The 21,876-nt window shown below is 49.9% G+C and overlaps 1 protein-coding gene across 1 annotated transcript in view; it reads right to left on the bottom strand.

Moving 5' to 3' along the window:
• The window catches only part of AAAS (aladin WD repeat nucleoporin), an 89,915-nt gene that overhangs the window by 46,101 nt on the left and 21,938 nt on the right, over positions 1–21,876 (bottom strand). Inside the window, exons 4-6 of the mRNA XM_085870945.1 lie at positions 21,067–21,122; positions 15,673–15,764; positions 15,460–15,506 (exon numbers count right to left, since the gene is read on the bottom strand). Of these exons, the coding sequence (XP_085727071.1) occupies positions 15,460–15,506; positions 15,673–15,764; positions 21,067–21,122 (195 nt within the window). The remainder of the gene's footprint in view (positions 1–15,459; positions 15,507–15,672; positions 15,765–21,066; positions 21,123–21,876) is intronic.

Here is a 21,876-nt window from a genome sequence, read left to right as displayed (position 1 = left end):
AAAGGGTCCTTAGATCAGTTATGACACTAAGTTTAAGTGCAGATAGTTCCCCATCGTTGTTTAAAGGGATTTTCTTCGAGTTCATCAGGCTGCGACTCTTTGAGATAGCCGTTTTTCTTTATCTATCATTATTTTTGATCAACCACACAACAACCACCTTAACAACAAACGCCAACCACGCTACCGTTACAACAACCACCAACCACGCCACCTCAACCACCACCACGTTGCCACCTCAGCAGGATTGCGAGAAGCCTGACATTCGTCGGGAGAGAACGGACGACGGCTTCACACCTCCCCCCTCCCCCAATGAAAAGCACGTGCGGAAGAGACGCGGGGAGGCAGTTCTTATAACAAAAGAGCCGGGTCGATCTCTCCTAGAATTTTCCTCCCCGGCGCGCCGCGAAGGGAGGGGCGATGCGCCGTCAAGATAAAAAGGGCACGCGGAACGAGAGGTGGAGGGAGTGGACGAGTGGGGTGTGGGCTGTGGGTCTGGAGGTCTGGAGGTAGTGGTCGCTCTCTGTCTGGGTCGTCGACGTCTTCGCTCTCTGTCGGGGTCGAATGCTCCTCTCATTGGTGGCCAGGGTCGAGCTCGCTCTCTCTCCCTATCTTGGTCCTGCGCTCGTGGTCCGGCGAGCGGCCTGTTGGTGGAGACGCGGACGGGAGGCGCAGCAGTGCCGGCTGTCTGGTGGACCTGCGCGTCTGGACGAGGGGTGCCAGAGAGGGTTCCCGGCCGCGTGGGAGGCCGGAACCAGGCGCGACCATGCTGACGGTCGTGGGAGAAAGACTGGACGACCACTAAAGGGAGGTCTTTTCTTTTGTTTGTGTGTGTGTGTGTGTGTGGGTGGCGCCGTGTCCGACAAGTAAACCTGTGTAAGTGCCTGTAAATTGCTAATAATTATAGTATTGCTTTCAATACCATATATAATGGTATTGCTTTCATTGCTTCTTGCTGTATCCGTGTTTCATTTCAATTTGCCTTGCTTGTAAATACGTGCATGATTCCTTGCTTGTGTTGTGTGTGTGTGTGTGTGTGTGTGTGTGTGTGTGTGTGTGTGTCTGTGTGTGTGTGTGTGTGAGTGTGTGTGTGCGTGTGTGTGTGTGTGTGTGTGTGTGTGCGTGTGTGTAATACGTGCTTGTTATAATAAATGTCCTTGTGTGAAATGTATCCCGTTCATAGTCTTTTTCCCTTTTGAAAGTGCCATCTTGAATCGCGGAATAAATTAGTAGTGGGTTTTGAACCCCCAGGGTAAAGAAGAGAATCTGATCCGTCGAGGTCGGCGGCGATAACACCGCTCGGTTATCACTGTAGCACGGAACGGACCGCTAAAGCGGTTTGTGTCCTAGGCCGACCTGCGGCGAGGTACGATCGCCCGGTCGACTACTCGCGCAGGTACTTAGGTAGGTCGAATTTGGTGAGCAACCCTAACCTGCGCGGGTGGGCAATTGGCATGATCGTGGTGAGGTTAAACCCCCACCCGTGACTGGCTCCTGGCAGTAGTTCCAGGAGGGTCACAACTGAATTGTCCGTCCGGTGGGCGATGCGGTTGCGATTGGAGTTACGCAATCGCTCGCACGCCTGGCGGGCCAGAATTCGTAACAATACATATCTAACTTTTGCTATGACAGATGTCATCACATACACACAACCTTAGGAAAATTAGAGATAGCCCAGACAGATAGGAGACAGTTGAGGATTAGCAACCTATTAATACCTGGTGCAGTCGGCAGACCTGCACAACCCAAATGCTAAGGAATGGAAAGAAGGGAGAAAACTGAAGGTGTCGATGGTGTGAGAGGTGCGAGTGTTATGTAACATGTCATGCAGTGTGGTGTAAGAGGAAGATGTGAGGTGTGAGTCAATAAGGTTTGCTCTTAAAACAATGGTGGTTTCGCTCTGAAAAGAACGGTTAGTCGGGACATGCCTGTGCCGATTGCTCTTGTGCATCCACAGTAGATGAGATATAGATGGAAGAGAAAGATGCGCAAGAGAAAGACCTTATCTGAGCGGTGCACGAATCTGTAAGTGTAACTGATGGCTGCTGGATGCAGCCAAACTGAGCTTCGATGAAATGAGAAGAGTCCCGGCCCGGAACAGTCAATCGTTCCGCGCCGATTCCTTGCTCGACCACACTGACTCATGGCGATGTTCGTTCAGTGCTGAAGCTTGCCCTCCTGCGCTGTCTGTTTCCTCCGAAGTCCCCCAAAGTCTAACCTGTCCGTTGAGTTCTGGCATCTGGCAAAATCTGAAGATATATGGCTGAATTTGCTCCTTTTATGAGCCCCGGGCAACGGAGGAGCTAAGAGTCAGATCAAACAGGGCTGTTGGCCATTTCAACCTTCTCTATTGGCCCAAAGCGGTTACCCCGCACCGTAGTCACGCCCCATCAGGTCCCGGAATCGAAAACGGCCACATTCACTCCTCGACCTTGTCAATTATCGGAGCTCCGACATCAACATGGGGCGAGAGTTTTGGAAGCGCTCTCTGGCCACAAACGTGGTAATTTAGGGAAATCCCAGCGATACCTGTACGTCATTGAACGAACTCCAGTGCATGCTCGTGTCCTGAGTTATACCCAGAAACAACCCGTCTCGTTCCTTCAGTATACTTTGAGGCTGCGGTGAGTGTTCAAAGAATAGGTGGAAGTTGCGGCAGTTGTAGAGAGGTGAGAGTATATTGTCACGGTTTCGCGCCCGCCGGCGTGCTGACGGCCACGTAACTCGAATCGCGGCACGTCGCCCACCGGACGGACAATCCAGTCGTGACCCTCTCGGACTAACGCCGGGAACCAGTCACGGGTGGACCTTTCGGTCTCACCGCGATCGAGCCAATCGGCCCCCGCGTGGGATAGGGTTGCTCGCCAAATTCGACCTACCTAAGTACCCACACGGAGGGTAGACCGGGCGATCGCACCTCGCCGCAGGTCGACTTCGGACACGGGCCACTTAAGCGACCCGTTCCGTACTATCGGGATAACCGAGCGGTGTTATCGTCGGCCTCGACGGTTCGATTAATTATCGGGCGTATTCAGCCCACTACCAACCCTTTACGTGAAGAAAGATGAGGATTCAATGAAAGAAATGACGAAGCGAAGCGGGAAAACAGTTCAACATAAAGCACATTTATTCGCGATGAACGGAAAGCACACATATACAATTCCACCAAAAGCACATAGAAAAGAAGAAGACAAAAAGCAAACGCGACAATGCAGATCTAATACCGACTACGCGAGCACACGGCAACACTTATACAATTTTACTTCACAGACGGCGCCGACAACACACATTCCCAAAGCAAAAGAAAGGAGAACCACCCTCCAGGATGAGGGGGTAGGCGGGCCTGGGGCCGAGACCGTGTCGGGCCTACCCGTCTGATGATGAGACGCGGAGCGGCGGTGGTGCCTCAACTCCGTGGGCCTCGCGGACAGTGTCTGGTAGGGGGTGGGAAGGGGGCCCCCTTGGTCGCACTATCTCAGCGCGGGGGGAAACAGGAGGGGGTTGCTGATGCTCGGGGAAAGGAGGATTTTTACTCTGTCTCGGGTCCCGCGACGAGCGTCTCCACCTCGACCAGGTCGCGCCGTCGGCCTCCCTGGTGTGCAGCTCCCGGCACCGATGCGAGCACCCCCTCGTCTGCCTTCGCCACCGCCGCCTCTCCAGAGCTCCGTCCTCTTCGCTCCGACTCCAACTCCGAACTCTTCCTCCTGCGAACTTCTCTCTACTGACGAACGCGGTCGCTTATATAAGCCCCGTGGCTTCGCCTTTGACCCCCTGCCTTCGACCTTTCATCTCGCTCCCCATTGGCCCGAGAAAAAGTGGGCGTGAATGCTTTTTGATCCATGAATTTGCATATAGCGACCGCCCTCCAACGCCCTGGAGGCGGGGCCAAATCGCCCCTCGCTCACCGATTGGATGGAACAAAAGTGGGCGTGAGTCGTTTTTGATCCGTTTTTCTGCGGAAAGTCCGCGATGCTTTTGAACACGCTGTTCGGCGCGCGCCCTGCACGAGTCCAACACCGGTACCCACAAGCGGCGCAAGAACGGTGGCGATGCGACGGTTGCGAGGTGTGACGGTAAAGGTCGTGGCTGTTGTGGTGAAGCGGCGTTGTGGTGGGTGGTTGATGTTGTGATGACTGTTGAGACGTGGTTGGTGGTGGTAATAATGGCGGTTGGTCCAAAATAAAGATAGTAAAAGAAAAACGGCTATCCTGAAGAGTCGCAGCACGCATGAATGACATTTATTCCCTCTAGACAACGGGTTTGGGCCTAACTACACATATACTTACCGAGATATCTCACCAAAGGGACCTGAATGGTGGTTTGCGAATTTGGTAACCACAACACTACCCCCTCCCCTTTTTACAGACTCGTCCCGAGTCGTCAAATTTTCGTGTGCCATCATGTGTAGTTTTCCCCTAGTACATTTTACCTACGGATCCCTGAGTGCGACATTCATGGTATTCGTGTCCCCAAAATAAATAACCTGAGGGCTGCGTAACTACCTAAACAAACTCACTCACACGGACGACTTAAATAAAATTGCCGGCGCTAGGACAGACATGCCGGGGGCGCACTCATATTTACAGTACATCTTAACCTTAACTTACAAATTTTACACTAAACCATGGCCCAGGATCAATGAACTCTGCAAAAGAAAAGCAGTTAGCAGGGAGCCAGGCTGCTCGCATGCAGTCTCTGGCTCAAAACAATGCAGGTGCCAGGGAACGTGGCTGGCTGCTCACACGCAGTCCAAGGCCTTCCCTTTTGAACTGAACGCAGTGAACCACAACGGTGCATGGGCTGCACAACGCAGTCTCCGTGCCAGCTCAAGTGGCACACGCAATGAACACAACGAATGGATGGATGAATGGTTTGAACTGAACGCAGTGAACCACAACGGTGCATGGGCTGCACAAATGCAGTCTCCGTGCCAGCTCAAGTGGCACACGCAATGAACACTACAAATGGATGGGTGAATGGATGGACGCAAACACAGTGCACGGGCCGCCACTGCAGGCCCGTGTTGTAGCTGCCAACAGGGCAGTTCTCGCAGCTTGCAAACTGTTGCCTTGATCCTGGCGCACATGGCAATGAACAGGGGGGGGGGGCAAAGCAAAAATTGAACGGGGCTGGTGAACAGGGGCAGTGGGCATGGCATGGCAAAGGCAGCAGGCAAACACAGCCCGCAGAAGAAGGCCGTTGCAGGCAAACACAGCCGGCAGATGAACTGGCCGGCACAGGCCTTGAAGTACCACAGCTGCAGATGAAGTTGGCCAGCCTTTGCCGTTCAGTGGAGGTTGGTGGAGGGAGTGCGGTGGTGCTGGCCACTTGGAAGGCGGGCTCGGACCTACCCTACGGTCTCCCTCCCAACCTATCGCCTTTGCCTGTCACTGTACATACCCACTCCCTTAATTTGTCAAACCCCAATTTAGCCCCAACTTATTTTTTTGTTTTTATTTTTACTTCCCCACTATGAATCGTCCCCTAACCCCCTTTATCGTCCTTGTTCGGCTAACCTATCCTGTCACCGAGCCTACTCCCAACCCCTACATTCCCTTCCCGGAGGGGAATAAGGGAGAGCTAACGTCCTGTGTCGAGGTCCAACGAAGCCTCAGAATGGCCTCCCCAGAGTTCAGCGATCTATAACCAAAGTGGGTCCAGCGGCCCACAACGACAGCGAGGGGATGGATGGTGCGGAGGGGTACATCTCCTAATCTACCCTAACCATTTAACTGTTAAACTACCCCGGGGCTTTCAACAAGCGCCTCTCGCTTAAACTATTGGTTCTAACAACCCAGATTCCCGTCGCCTGTGTTGGTGTCCTCACAATTTCGGGCCTCGCCCCCCAATTTTCTCTCCGTGCCCTCACACGGTCTCCTGGCTGGGACACGTGGCTCCCTTTGGCAGGCACGACCCTCTGCCGAATCTCCCGCTATGGCACCCCCGGGCACTACACTGCCTCCGAGCCTACCAGCTCCCTAACACCAGGGAGTGCCCCCCATGGCACCTCCCCTGAAACGCACACGTGGCAGGCTGGCTTCCCAGGCCCCTTTCCGAGGGTCACCCTTGCCCACAACACTGCCCACGCGGCTAATGGCGTCCCGGGCCCCCGCACCAAGCAGGCGCACCCGTGCCCACTACGCTATCCCGGCCCCCCAAGGGCCCTTGGCCTACCACGGCCGACTAGCCTGGTGCCCGGGGTACCCACTCAGCGATACTCACCTTTCGCAGCCACGCTCCCAAGCCCGTCAACAGGGCTCCTGCACCCCTCCAAACGGGTTTAGAGCCTACTTCCCCACCAACAACAAAACGACTTCCATTTTTCAATTTGACTAACCCCCTAACTCAGTCTACACTGACCCCGGGGTCCCTTGGGCGGGAGTCACTCCTCCCCCCAATCACTCATCGCACCATGCAGTCCCCATTCGCTCCACTCACACAGACCCGCTGGCCTCACTCACTCACCAAGCACATGCTTTCACTTCACTCACCAACAACTCTTCAACACACTCACCGCCGAACTCTGCCATCCTTCTATCTGCATCCCCTAACTAACTCGTGCTCCCACGTCGTCCCTTATACTATAGCACGTTCCTTTTAACACTACGTAGCTAAGCTACGTCCCCTCTACACATTCACAAGTCTGTCCATGTCCTCAAATAATCCCATTAATCAATTTCCCAGGGGGGAATTTCCTCCCTTCCTACTGGGCTCGTGAACTCGTTGCAAGGCTCTGAGAGCCCTGCGCCTCTGCGGGAGCGGCTGCTCCAGCACCGACTCCTCCGGCAAGACATATCCATGAGGGCGTAAGGTCGCCCTTGTAAGCCCTCAGGCGGTCCGCGTGGACGATCCGAGGGAGGGCTCGTGGTCCCATTTTAATTTTTAGGACCACGTCACTGACTTGCGCCAGGACGACCCCCGGGCCCTGCCAAGGTGAGGTGAGCTTCGGGCATCTGCCCTTCCTTCGCCGGGGGTTAAAGAACCAAATCTTCGCCCCCGGTGGGTATTTGCTCACCTGGCTCCGGTGGTCGTACCTGCGCTTCATCTTTATGCCCGCCTGTTGGAGCTGGTGTCGTGCGAAGGCGTGGACCTTCTCCAAGCCTTCCTCCAACCGACGGGCGTAGCCATCCCCCGGGGGCCTATCAAGCCGCTCAGGCGTCGGACCGCACAATAAATCGACGGGGCTTCTCAGCTCCCGTCCATACATCAACAGCGCCGGACTACATGCGGTAGACCCGTGCTGGGACGCGCGATAGGCCATCAGGAGGTACGGAAGGTGTTCGTCCCAGTCCTCCTGGTTAGTGGCGGTGAAGAGGGCCAACAGTTGGACCAGGGTCCTGTTGAACCTCTCCACCATGCCATCAGACTGTGGTCTCAGGGGCGTTGTCCGTGTTTTTCGAATTTCCAGGAGCCTGCACACCTCTTTTAGTAATTTACTCTCAAAATTTCGTCCCTGGTCCGTGTGCAGCTCCTGCGGAATCCCATACCGGCATGTAAATCCTTCTACGAAGGCCTTGGCCACAACCCCTGCTTCCTGGCTGGGAAGGGCAAAGGCTTCTGGCCATTTGGTGAAATAGTCCATAATTACGAGGACGTACTTATTACCCTGGCGAGTGGGGGGCAGTGGTCCCAAAATGTCCATGGCCACTCGCTCAAGGGGAGCCCCAACCTGATGTAGTTGGAGTGGGGCCCTCATCCTCTGTGGCGGTCCCTTTTTTGCAGTACAGGCGTCGCATGCTCGACACCAGTCCTGTACATCGCGCCCCATGTTAACCCAATAGAACCGCCGGCGGGCCCGAGATTTTGTTTTGGTCCTGCCCAAATGGCCGCCGGCACGGGTACCGTGCACCTGTTTCAAAATTTGGGTCTTAAACCCATCAGGGACTATCACTAGCCAAGAAGTTTGTTCAGAAGGAATCTCCACCCACTTGCGATATAAGATGTTGTCCCTCATTTCTAGGGTCCTCCACTGAGCCCAGTATGCCTTTGTTCGCGCCCCGAATGGGGCGATTTCCTCCCCACTGGGCCTCCTGTTTTCCTGGACCCATTTGTACACTGGCCCTAGCACGGGGTCTTCCCGCTGGGCCGTGCTCCATGCCAATCCACCAAATTCCTCTCCCGCGGTTAGTGGCAAAGTCGGGCCTACCACCCGGGCCGCACGGACTGGGAGTTTCGGGGAGGCGTCTGCCAATTGGTCCCTCTCCTCATGTCTCGTGCAATATTTGCAGTTTTCCCTCAGACAGGGGCGTCGAGAGAGCGCATCGGCATTCCCATGAGCCTTACCGGCTCTATGGACCACACTGAAATCGTACTGCTGCAATTTTTCCAACCACCTTGCAATTTGGCCTTCCGGTTCCTTGAACCGTAAGAGCCATTGCAAGGAGGAATGGTCAGTTCGAACCAAAAATTTCCTCCCGTACAAGTACGGGTGGAAATGGCTCACGGCAGACAGCATAGCCAATAGTTCCTTGCGAGTTACGCAATAATTTCGTTCGGGCCTACTCATGGCCCGACTGTAATACGCGATCACTCTTTCCACGCCCCCTGTGTCTGGGACAAGACTGCTCCCAATCCTTCCTGGCTTGCATCCGTGTCCAGGGTATACATCCCGTCATCGGTGGGGTACGCTAAAACAGGTGCGGATGTCAAACACCCCTTTAATTTGAGGAAGGCCTCCTGGCACTCCTCCGTCCAATTAAATCTCAACCCCTTCTCCGTCAACCGGTGAAGGGGCCTGGCTATCTCCGCAAAGTTTGCCACGAAACGCCGGTAGTAGGAGCAAAGTCCCAAAAAGCCCCGTACCTGTTTGACAGTTGTAGGTACGGGCCACTCCTCTACCGCTGTAATTTTTCCGGGGTCGGTCTTCACCCCCTCGCGGCCTATCACGTGTCCGAGATAGGCCACCTCTGTCGCGAACAAAGTGCATTTCTCTGGGCTCAATTTCAGCCCTGCCTGCCTGAGGTGCCCAAACACCTGGTCCAAATTGGCTATCTCCTGGGTGAATGTTTTAGCGTGTACCAGGACGTCATCCAGATACACCAGGCATGACTGCCACGGCATGCCGCCTAGTACACGCTCCATCAGTCTCTCAAAGGTGGCGGGGGCGTTACACAAACCGAACGGCATCACAGTGAACTGATACAGTCCCTTCCCTGTGGAAAATGCCGTTTTCTCCTTCCCCGTCTTATCCATCTCCACCTGCCAATACCCACTCTTGAGGTCCAAAGTTGAGAACCATTTAGAGCCTGCAACGGCGTCGAGGGTATCATCAATCCTAGGCAGGGGATAGGAGTCTTTGAGTGTCACGTTGTTCAGCTGGCGATAGTCCACACAGAAACACGTGGTCCCATCCTTCTTTTTAACCAGCACAACTGGTGACATCCAAGGACTTCCCGAGGGCTCGATGACACCTGCATTGAGCATCTTTTCAACCTGTTCATCAGCCTCCTCTCTTTTGCTCCATGGGAGCCTTTGAGCAGGCTGACGGACAGGCCGGGCCCCATTGGTGTGGATCTGATGTTGCACCAGGCCCGTACGTCCAATATCCTCGGGTGACAAGGAGAAGATCCCGATGTGTCGGTCGACCAGCTTGTATAAGGCCTCCCGCTGGGCATCCTCCAAATCTACACTACTCCGATTTACCATCTCACAAATGGGACCGGGCCAATTCCTAATCGAGTCTGGAGACTCCCTCTGGGGCCGGTCCAACTCGACGTTATCGTCCCTCAGCTCTGCGACCTCTTTTACTGGGGTGCAATCTGCCACCTTCGTGCCCTTCCTGATAGTGCGTGGTTCCGTGCTAACATTTATCACCCGCACGGGCGCTATTGGCCCGTCGGTACTTACCAGGGTGCGGCCCACGACTAAGCCCGGGGTTGACGGCCCTGCCGGTAGTTCCGCCAGGCCGCAGGGGCCCTGCCACGTTGGGGGTGCTCGCCACCGGGCCGGGACCACCGCCTCGGCACCCGGGGGAATGACCATGGAGTCAGGAGCCTCCAGCTCCACCCTCTCATCCGTGCTCACGCCTCCTAACGGCAACTCCTCACCACCCAACTGCATGACCCCCCGGCCCAAGTCGATCTTACAACCACCGGCCGTCAGCACATCCAACCCTATTAGACATGGGTCGTACACCTCTGCCACCCAAACCTCTATCTTGGTTTTCACAGTGCCCAATTTAAACGACACGAAACCACGTCCTATGATAGGGGCCGTTGCCCCGGTAGCTAGCTGCAAACTATGGTTTTGCAGACGGTGGATCTCATCCCAACCGTCTACACTCGAATCAAGGACCACAGGGCTGATGATCGTGGCGCTTGCTCCTGTGTCCACCACGGCGTCTACCCCTACGCCGGCAATCTTGCACCGAATTGTGAAGCTACCTTTGCCAATTTGGCCACAACTGATGACCTGTCGCAGTTCTGAGGGCTCTTCTCCGTCTGAGTCTGCCGAACACGGCTCTACATGTTCGGCACTTCTTAGTTTCCCAGGGACTGGTGGGGGGGGGGGGGTGATGGTTGGGCCTGGCTATCCCTATTGACCCGGGGCGGAGTTGGTGGTCTAGGGAGCCGTGGCTCCTCTCTTCGTGGGGGCCTTTCCCTGCGCGGGGCGTTGCACCTCCGCTGCAGGTGGTCCCCTGCGCCACAATTATAACACCTCTTCTGGTAAGGTGTTTGCCTCCAGTACGCCGAATTATACCCCCCTCCATTCCGAATTGGGGTACCCCCCGATGGCCCATCTCCCGCCCTTCCCGGGCCCGACCGCCTCTCCACAGGTCTCCCGAACCGGCGGTCGAACATGCCCTGCACCATCCTTTCCATTCGCGCTTGGTCGCCCAGGGTTGCCCCGGCTCCCAGCGCACTGTCGTGCACGGGGTCCACCTGTCGGACTGCCACCGCGTGGCGCCCAGCCCCTCCCAATGGCGTTCTGGCTGCCTCCCAGCAGGCAGCAGTATCAGCCGCCTTCTGGAGGTTGTCCGGGCGCCATACGGTGAGCAATGCTCCGACATCGGTGCCCCCTATTGCTCGAAGGAAATGGTCCAGGGCAATCTCCTCCCGGTACTCCGGTGGCATGTTGGTGTGCGTGATCCCCACCAAGCGGCGAATGTCATGTGCCAATTCTCCCAGTGATTCCTGGGGACGTCGTTTGCGCCCGTTGAGCTGAGCTTTAACAAGCTCGCTCTGCTGGTCCATGCCAAATCGTTTTTTTAGGGCCGAATGGAGATCCTCCAGGGTCGCCCCCTCACTGGGTACCGTGGTCAGGACTTCCAAAGCCACACCACGCAGGGCCGCTGTGAGTTGTGCCACACCCTGCACCTCGTTCCAGCCATTGCCTCTGGCAACACACTGGAACTGGGCCATATATGCCCTCAAGTCCGTCTTGCCATCGTACGGGGGTAGCGGCACCCTCGGTTCTTTCGAGGTCTCCTCCCGTTCCCTAGGGACTCCGGGAGGAGTGTACCTCCCCAGTCCCAACGGTGCCTCACTCCCGCAGGGTCCGAGCCATTTGCCCGGGGGCTCCACCACCCTTGTCTGCGTCTGTCCGTGCCCCGCGTCGTCCCGCTTACTCTCCCAAGCCATTGGACTCGCACTCTGCACACCCCCCGGAACAGTCATTCTGGGTACCCCCATTAGGCCAAAAGACCCCGCGGTCTCTACCCTCCCCAAGCTTGGCATGCTCACCCCCGCATCGGGCAAGCCTCCTCCTCCGCCTTGTGACACCGGCCCCACCTGGGCACGATCCGCCTCGAGGGAGTATATCCTCTCCCCTGTTCCCGAAGGAGGCCACCCTGCTTCTCACACCGGGCCTCCACCCTATCCGTCAGTCTCTTCTCCATTTCCTCCATTTTCCCCTTTATTACCCCATTTATTTCCTCCCCTATCGTTCCTAACGACAGTTCCCCGACTTTTTCTCTTATTTGCTCCACCTCCCCTTGTACCTGTGTCACCATCTTATTTGTCTTGGATATTTCCTCCCTCGTTGTCCTAAACTGCTCTTCTGTCTCGCCCCGGTTTTTTCCTATCTGCTCCCCCAGTTCCTCTGTCTTTTCTCCGGCTTTCCGCTCCATTTCATTAATTACCTCCTCATGTCTCTTTCTACATTCCTCCGCCACCTTCTTTAATCCTTTCTGTGTCTCCGCTTTTACCTCCTTTCGCAGGTTTTCAACTTTGTCTGTCATTTCCCGATGTCTTTTCTCACAGTCCTCCTTCACGGCTCCCAATCCCTCCTTTATTTTCCCTTGTTCTCTTTTTAATTCCTCTATCGCCGTCGTGTTCCTCCCTATTTCCTCCTTTATTTGGTCTTGTCCCTGTTTTACTTCTCCCAATCCTTTTCCTACTTTGTCTATTTTTCCCACCACCGTCTTTATTTCGTTTACCCTCTCTTGTTTACTTTCTTCCATTGCGACTCCCACTCCTTTTACTTTCTCTTTTAACCCGGTCACCTCCGCTCGTATCGTGTCGACTTCCTTTTTCATTTCGTTTTTTAGTTCTTCCAAGCTCCTTTTAGGCTCATTCCCATGTTCTGCGTCTCACCCCGCAGCTCTTTCATTTCCTCCTTCATGTTTGTTTCCATTCCGTTTATTTGCTTGTTCGTTTGCTGTGTATTCGCATCCATCGTCGTTTTCACTTCATTTGTATTTGTATCCATCTTTTCGTTCATTCCTTTTATTTCGTTTTTCACTTCGTTTGTCATTGCCACCAGCATGGCGCATAGCTGGGCCATGTCGGGTGTGCTTGGGTGAGCCGTTTCGGCAGGGGTTGGGGAAGGGTTTTGGTGGAGAGGGGGAGGGGAGGTGTCATACACCGCGGCCGCTGCCGCACCCATTTCGGGCTCTGGGTTCAGTTGGACGAGTTCATGTTCCTGCACGGGCATTCCATCCTGAGCCATGGATTCTGCACATTCTACATCCATTTCTAATACCCCCGGCTCCCGCTCGCCTTGAGATGCCATCTTGCTTCTCGTGAAGGGTTAATTTCGCTCGCTCGTAATTTGGAGGGAATCGGGGGTCGCTTCTCTCGCCCCTGGACCGATTCCCGTGAATTTAGCTGGAGACAGGAGAGCCCGTTTTCCTGTTCTCCGATACCAGTGCCGCGAGGAGGGCGATGGATTTGTATCGCACGACCTGACACCAGTGTCACGGTTTCGCGCCCGCCGGCGTGCTGACGGCCACGTAACTCGAATCGCGGCACGTCGCCCACCGGACGGACAATCCAGTCGTGACCCTCTCGGACTAACGCCGGGAACCAGTCACGGGTGGACCTTTCGGTCTCACCGCGATCGAGCCAATCGGCCCCCGCGTGGGATAGGGTTGCTCGCCAAATTCGACCTACCTAAGTACCCACACGGAGGGTAGACCGGGCGATCGCACCTCGCCGCAGGTCGACTTCGGACACGGGCCACTTAAGCGACCCGTTCCGTACTATCGGGATAACCGAGCGGTGTTATCGTCGGCCTCGATGGTTCGATTAATTATCGGGCGTATTCTGCCCACTACCAACCCTTTACGTGAAGCAAGATGAGGATTCAATGAAAGAAATGACGAAGCGAAGCGGGAAAACAGTTCAACATAAAGCACATTTATTCGCGATGAACGGAAAGCACACATATACAATTCCACCAAAAGCACATAGAAAAGAAGAAGACAAAAAGCAAATGCGACAATGCAGATCTAATACCGACTACGCGAGCACACGGCAACACTTATACAATTTGACTTCACAGACGGCGCCGACAACACACATTCCCAAAGCAAAAGAAAAGAGAACCACCCTCCAGGATGAGGGGGTAGGCGGGCCTGGGGCCGAGACCGTGTCGGGCCTACCCGTCTGGTGATGAGACGCGGAGCGGCGGTGGTGCCTCAACTCCGCGGGCCTCGCGGACAGTGTCTGGTAGGGGGTGGGAAGGGGGCCCCCTTGGTCGCACTATCTCAGCGCGGGGGGAAACAGGAGGGGGTTGCTGATGCTCGGGGAAAGGAGGATTTTTACTCTGTCTCGGGTCCCGCGACGAGCGTCTCCACCTCGACCAGGTCGCGCCGTCGGCCTCCCTGGTGTGCAGCTCCCGGCACCGACGCGAGCACCCCCTCGTCTGCCTTCGCCGCCGCCGCCTCTCCACAGCTCCGTCCTCTTCGCTCCGACTCCAACTCCGAACTCTTCCTCCTGCGAACTTCTCTCTACTGACGAACGCGGTCGCTTATATAAGCCCCGTGGCTTCGCCTTTGACCCCCTGCCTTCGACCTTTCACCTCGCTCCCCATTGGCCCGAGAAAAAGTGGGCGTGAATGCTTTTTGATCCATGAATTTGCATATAGCGACCGCCCTCCAACGCCCTGGAGGCGGGGCCAAATCGCCCCTCGCTCACCGATTGGACGGAACAAAAGTGGGCGTGAGTCGTTTTTGATCCGTTTTTCTGCGGAAAGTCCGCGATGCTTTTCAACACGCTGTTCGGCGCGCGCCCTGCACGAGTCCAACACCGGTACCCACAAGCGGCGCAAGAACGGTGGTGATGTGATGGTTGCGAGGTGTGACGGTAAAGGTCGTGGCTGTTGTGGTGAAGCGGCGTTGTGGTGGGTGGTTGATGTTGTGATGACTGTTGAGACGTGGTTGGTGGTGGTAATAATGGCGGTTGGTCCAAAATAAAGATAGTAAAAGAAAAACGGCTATCCTGAAGAGTCGCAGCACGCATGAATGACATTTATTCCCTCTAGACAACGGGTTTGGGCCTAACTACACATATACTTACCGAGATATCTCACCTAAGGGACCTGAATGGTGGTTTGCGAATTTGGTAACCACAACAATATTGTGGCGTTGCGAGAGGCGATTGTAAATGTGGTGTTGCGGCGAAGAGGAAGGGGATGCTCGTAATGGCGGCGTCTTCAGTGAAGACGTGAACGCAAGTTGTTGTGGAGATTTTTTGGAGATGTGTGGAGTGGTTGTGGTGAGTGTGGTAACATTGTGGTGAGCAGAATGAAGGTCTGAGGTGAGACGGCAGTTGGAATTTGGCACGGGGTTTTGAATGGGAAATGGCGCGCAGATTCAAATGAGCCTCGCAATGCTTTGCTTGGTTCATTGTGTCGTTATCATCTGTGTGCGTGCTTGTTTGCGTGGTTCATGTGAGAAACAAAGTCGGATAAAGGAGTGGAATAAGAGCAAGGATTGAAGATTGAAGACCTAACTAAAAGCCGTATGCAACGCATCTTTCACATTTACCCACTTAGACATATGGAAAGGACCAACTAAACACATACTATTGAAATATCTGCATCGAGATCACTGTATGTTGCGTGCCATTGCCTCGGAGGATTGCGGTTTAACAAAGCCGCAACAATATCATTCATCTATTAGTATTGTTTCAAACAACTCATGGACACATGAAAAAGAAAAAAAAACATTTTTACCCCGATCCCTCAGAGTAACAAGTATGGCAACAAGTAACTTATTGCAACATAAGCAAAGTTACATACCAGTCTGTCACTTGTGAAAATCTTGAGATCATTTCTTCATGACCAATCTGCAAGACAAGAAGAAATCAAACGAAACAGGATTTGCAAAACAATAACAAATCAACTGCGGTAAAACAATCAAATTTGAAATAATTAGGAGACCTCAAATGAGGTCAATGCCGGATGTGGAATTCCCGATGACACGATGAGCATGCAGGATGTGAATCTTCTCACCAAGTAGTGGGGGTGAAATGATGTACGCATCGAAATGAGCCAACGGTACAGGTTCAAGGCACCCTTCGATGCAGATATCAACCATGATGGCACTAAAAAAAACAAAAAAAACAAAAACACATGAATGAAAAAGATAGAGAAATTATATATACATATATATATATATATATATATATATATATATATATATATATATATATATATATATATATATATATATATATATATATATAATATAATATATTTTTTCAGTTGTATTTTTCTTGTTTTACTGGCATGTTTATGGTTGGGAAAAAAAAATTCTCATTGTTGCTTTTTTGAAGTTTATGATAAATATATATATATATATATATATATATTTATATATATATATATATATATATATATATATATATATATATATATATATATATATATATATATATATATATATATATATATATATATATATATATATATATATATATATATACACACACATATCATAAGCTTCAAAAAAGCAACAATGAGAATTTTTTTTCCCAACCAGTAAAACATGCCAGTAAAACAAGAAAAATACAACTGAAAAATACATTAACAGTTTGGCACTTCAAACAAATCTTATTTGTTTTGTATTATTTTTTATGCAGAGGTCAAGGCTTATGGGAGAGCAGTGCTGTAGAGGGTGGAAGGTCAACATAACCGATACGAAGAGTAAAGGTCAGTGCACATCATCTCATAAAACACAACAAGGCACCTGGCAACATGACTCGCCTGGTGGAGGGCATGTTATGATAAGGTGAGGCCCAATTTTGCAAAAACGAGAAAGATGAACTGTGTCAGAAAATAAAAATGCAGTTCAAGTCAGAATTTATTTTGGAACTCAACAGCCAATCAACTGGCAAGCAGAGCTAACACGGTTGCACTATGGTTCACCTCTTGGACATTCTGCATGCTGTTTAGCATGTTCATCTATTGGCACTCAATGCAATACTAACTCAATATATCCTCAAAGCTTTCGATGCCCTGTTGGAAGTATTTTCTGCAAATTTAAAAATCAGCTCTCACCAATTTATGCAACATTATTTGTCATGTATCATACTGTCCACTCTTAGGAGGATACTGTCCAAAGGGAATAGTTAGATGAGTTTGGGGTGGTTAGGACACGTGATGAGAAGAAAGGATGACGAACAAATTAAGAAAGCATGGAATGAGCCAATTAGTGGGAAATATTAAGATGACAAAGATTATGGAGGAGGGAGGTCCTTGAAGGAAATATGAAGAATGCCGGATTGAGAGACGAATATGCAGAGAACAGAGGTTAATGGAGAAGGTGGAGCCAAGTGGCCAACCCCCAAGTATTGGGATTATGGCACAGACATGGATAAGATGAAGAAGATGCTGATGAAGAAGTAGATTCTGATAAAGAAGAAGCAGAAGAAGAAGAAGAAGCAGAAGAAGAAGAAGAAGCAAAAGAAGAAGAAGCAGAAGAAGCAGAATAAGAGGCAGAAGAAGAAGAATAATAAGCAGAAGAAGACGAAGCAGAATAAGAAGCAGAAGAAGACGAAGCAGAAGAAGAAGCAGAAGAAGAAGAAGCAGAATAAGAAGCAGAAGAAGAAGAAGCAGAATAAGAAGCAGAAGAAGAAGCAGAATAAGAAGCAGAAGAAGAAGCAGAATAAGAAGCAGAAGAGGAAGAAGCAGAAGAGGAAGAAGCAGAAGAGGAAGAAGCAGAAGAGGAAGAAGAAGAAGAAGAAGATGAAAAAGAAGATCCTGTCCACTCGAGTAACCATGGACAAATCAACAATAATCCTGCCTCGGCAACATGCAGTTGTCAATTTTGACAAATTATAATGCGAGTGATTAATTATCAACAAAACCACTACATTTTGCTTTTCAACCATTGGTCATTTCATGAAATAAACACCTTACAAACTGTCCTCGTTTATGTGTGGTGTACAAGTCTTGTTACCCCCATGCACACAACGCCAAAAACAGGGTGAAGCAATTGGTTCACTTTGTCGGTCTCCAAACGCCAGTTTATGATCGAGACAGGTTGATTTCAATTGAATGTTATACCATTTTGAACATGAATCAGAAAAAAAACGTGTAGTTTTACAGAACTTTGGCTCTGAATTTGGCCCAATCACATATACTCAGAGAGGAGTGAGATAATTTTTTGAGTCTGTCTGCCTGTCTCACAGTCAAGCAAAATTGAAAATCATTCCAGACAGGAAACTTACTGTTTTTAGCGTCGTCATCAAGGACACAAACAACAGGCACAAATAACTAATGTAACTTATTAAATAAGGTGTCAAATATGCTGTCAATGCCGGTAAACTTCCAAAAAATTTTTGGGACGACTTAAAATATTTATTTCATTTCAATTGCATTATATACTTCAACACTGTAGAAGACAAAAATCGCCTTTTTGGCACTTTCAAAAACCCTTCCGCAAGCAGTACTTGCACAAAATATTGCTGCATTTTACATCATCACCATCTTTTTAAATGTGTATTTCAATAAAAATATATATTAAAGCTTTTCAACTTGCACCCCTCAAGATACATGATACGTAGAGCATCATGAATAATGAGTAGGTGGAGATGAGTCACCAAAGAACCAGTAAACCATAATGCTAATTAGCTGAGGGCCAGTTGGGGGGGGGAGTGTGGTTTTCATGATGACATAGCCTACATAGTCTTGAGAAACAACAACATGGACAGGGTCTGCCGATGGCAAATTTGATTGGTTATGATATTCAAACATTCAATCAGTACAACAAAATCGTGCAATGGAGGCTGATCTCGCTCACGCTTACTGTGGGATTTCCAAACAATTGGCCTGATTTCCATATGCAGCGTGATTGCCTGGTCGCTTTACATGACCTCAAATCCAATCCTGAAATTCAGATTTGCAGACCAGAAAAGATAATGACTCCGGCATTGTTATTATAAATAAGAGTGACTACGTTGAGAAAATGGCTGTGATTTTGAGTGATGTGTCTAAGTTCCAATATCTGGGAAATACAACTGAAGGTGAGTGACCACGCATCTCGTTTGGAGAAACAAATGGCAAAAAAAACAATTGCAACTCTGCAAATGAGGAGACCTCTCGAAGGAGGCTCATGACTCAATTAGACCTGCCGAATCGCAGAGAGCCAAGCTGGGATGTATGGTCTGCCAAAGACTCATAAAGATAGTGTGCCTCTACGCCCGATCCTTTCAACGATTGGCTCTGCACAGCATGAACTCGCCAGACAGTTATGTGACCTATTGCGGCCAGCACTGCACAGTGTCTCAGAACATGAAATTGCGGATTAGTTCACCTTTGTCGATGCCATATGGTCCATCACACACCTAAACGTGAATGACACAATGTGCTCATATGATATAGCCAGTCTATTCACGAATGTCCCACTGACAGACGTGATCGAAATCTGCATAGAACTTCTGTATCACAGTGACTTGACACCTCCACCGATCTCTGAGTCTGTCTTCGTTGAATTAATTTATATGGCGACCCGTTCAGTTGAGTTCAGTTTCAATGATTCAATGTCTACTCAGATTGATGGTGTCACGATGGGATCTCCTCTAGGCCCCATCTTGGCAAACATCTCTGTAGGTTACTGTGAAAAACGTGCCTTTGCAGATCCACATCCTGGAGTTCAACCCCCTTCCATCTATTATCGGTTTGTGGATGACATCTTTGCTGCCTTTGAGTCAACCTCAGCATGTAAAGTCTTCTTGGCATACCTGAACTCTCTCCATCTATCCCTAGAGTTCACCTCAGAGATGGAATGCTCCGGTGTACTTCCCTTCTTGGACGTCTTAGTTGAGAAATTGGCTGACGCTCATAAAACCAGTCTACCATAAGTCTCCTTTTCCTGGACAATTCCTCAACATACAAGATTGGATTGATTGGTATCTTGGTCAATCGAGCAAGAAAGATCTGCTCCACAGATAAACTCCATGCTGAAATTGAGACCATCAAGACGATTCTTCTCGATAATGGGTATCCTGAACAGGTCATCGATAGATATATATTTACAAATTCCTGAACCCACCAAATAATCCTATAATCAGACCTGGTAAATGTCGTGTATATCTACGTATACCTTGGAAATTCAAAGTGTCTCAACAATTTGAAAAGCACGTCAAACAGACAGTGTCCCATTCTTACTATGCTGTTCAACCACGAGTGATTTTCACGACCCGCCGGTTGCTTCCATCAGTCCAAAAACATGTTCTGCCCGCCTCTCATATAAGTAGATTATTTATGAATTTCAGTGCCAGTGTGATGCTAGGTATGTGGGCCACAAATCTTTGAGATTGAAGGATCGCATTGAACAAGAAGTCGCTTTGGGGATCAGACGGAGTCAGTCAACCGAACAGAGACAACCAACCCGGGCTTGTAAGAATGTACACAGCACGACAACTATTCCCTGTGCCTCTGCAATTGGTTAGGATTTACTGAATAATCCTCAGTGTGCAGAGCAATATCGCATTGGCTGGTTTAAAAATCCTGAGTAGAGGATGCAGTTTTGCTCACATTCGTGCAATGGAGGCCCCATTCATCAGGTCAACAATCCCATTCTTTGTAGACAGAAATGATTTGTCCGAACGTTATATCTATTTTGATTATGATGGCTTGACTGTGTGAGAACTGTACCACAGTTAACGTTCAGTCATCATGAAACCACCCCCCCCTCCCACTAGTCCTCAGCTTATTAGCATTATGGTTCCGCCAGTTCTTTGGTGATTCATCTCCGCCGAATAATTATTCATGATGGTTCATTTCCACCTACACATTATTCATGATGCTCTGTGGTTTCACCAATCAGGTAATCCCATCCTTTCTTTTTCTCAACCAATCAACATTGAGGACATTAGGTTGTGTGTAACTTTATAAGTGAGTTTGGTGCTTCTTCTTCTTCTTCTTCGTCTGCTTGCAGTTTTATCCTGAGGCGTGCAAGTCGAAAAGTTTCGATAATGCCTATTTTATTGAACTAATTGAATGTTTGATCACAACCATTCAAATTTTCCATCGGCAGACCCCACCCATGACCTTGTTTCTCAAGAATGTGTGGGCAGAAGTGTTCTATGAACTCTCGAGTTTGATAATGCATCCAGACTATTTTTCCTCATCTCATAGCCATGGACCAGCCTATAGAATGCCACAAACTAAAATTGTGTATAGCCAGTCAAGTGGAATTGGGTTGGTTAAGGAGATCCAACGAGTATATGCAAGGAGAATTAGGCAAGCAAGGAATGCCAAGATTAATAACAGTGGAAGGACCCCTCCGCATAAAAGGATTATATGTAGGGCAAACCCTTTTGTTGCTTTATGTACATAATTATATGTCTGAAAATGCTTCCATTTTCAACAAGTCTCAGAACAGGGTATGCAATGATGTACCTTTATCTTCAGGATGTAAAATCTCCTCCAAGAGACCAACCAAACCAGCTTCATGCCTATGGTGTCAAAACATGGCAATGTACACTTGCATATACATACAGCAATAAAAAGTGAGAAGAGTGTGACATGTATATAGCATGCAGGCTTCTACAAATAAAGATATTGATGGAACAAATGAATTTTTGATCACCATCAACATACTTTTTCAAGGAAGCAATATTATATTTCAAGTTTTAATTATCTCAAACTGTGCAAACTAACCGCATCGAATTTTTTAAAAAAAGCAAAAAAATAAATAAATAAATAAAAATGAAAACACGCACACGTAAATGAGAGGAATATGGAAAGAAATCTAGTCCTATAATAGAGAAATAATGATACACAGGAACGGGAAAATCACTAAAAGTTGAGAAACAACAGACAAGTCAACAATTTTTCAAGCCAAAGGTGCTGGATATCAATAGACTGCAGACAAAGATGAAGCAGCAGGACCTAATCTAAACTAATAAGTGTGTGTGTGTGTGTGTGTGTGTGTGTGTGTGTGTGTGTGTGTGTGTGTTTCTCCATAACTCCAAAACCATGAAACCTCGCAGCTTGAAACTTCACATGCATACCAAGGGAGTGCAAAAATGAAAATTGGGTGTTTGGGTTAATTAAAACACCCATTTTGAAAATACTTCATGGCCATATTTAATTAAATCCTTTGTCAACCCTTTGGGTCAATTCACTCTCCCTCGCTGGGATCTTAATAGGGCTTTTTTTGGCCCGCTCAAAGATGCCTTTATTAATTTTTTCTTTGTATACACTGTC

This window comes from Eptatretus burgeri, chromosome 2 (assembly GCF_056783735.1).
Source record: "Eptatretus burgeri isolate ZD-2024b chromosome 2, Ebu_testis_v1, whole genome shotgun sequence".
Lineage (NCBI taxonomy): Eukaryota > Metazoa > Chordata > Myxini > Myxiniformes > Myxinidae > Eptatretus > Eptatretus burgeri.
Note: the sequence above shows the minus strand (reverse complement) of the source record. Positions and strands in the feature narration are given on the sequence as shown.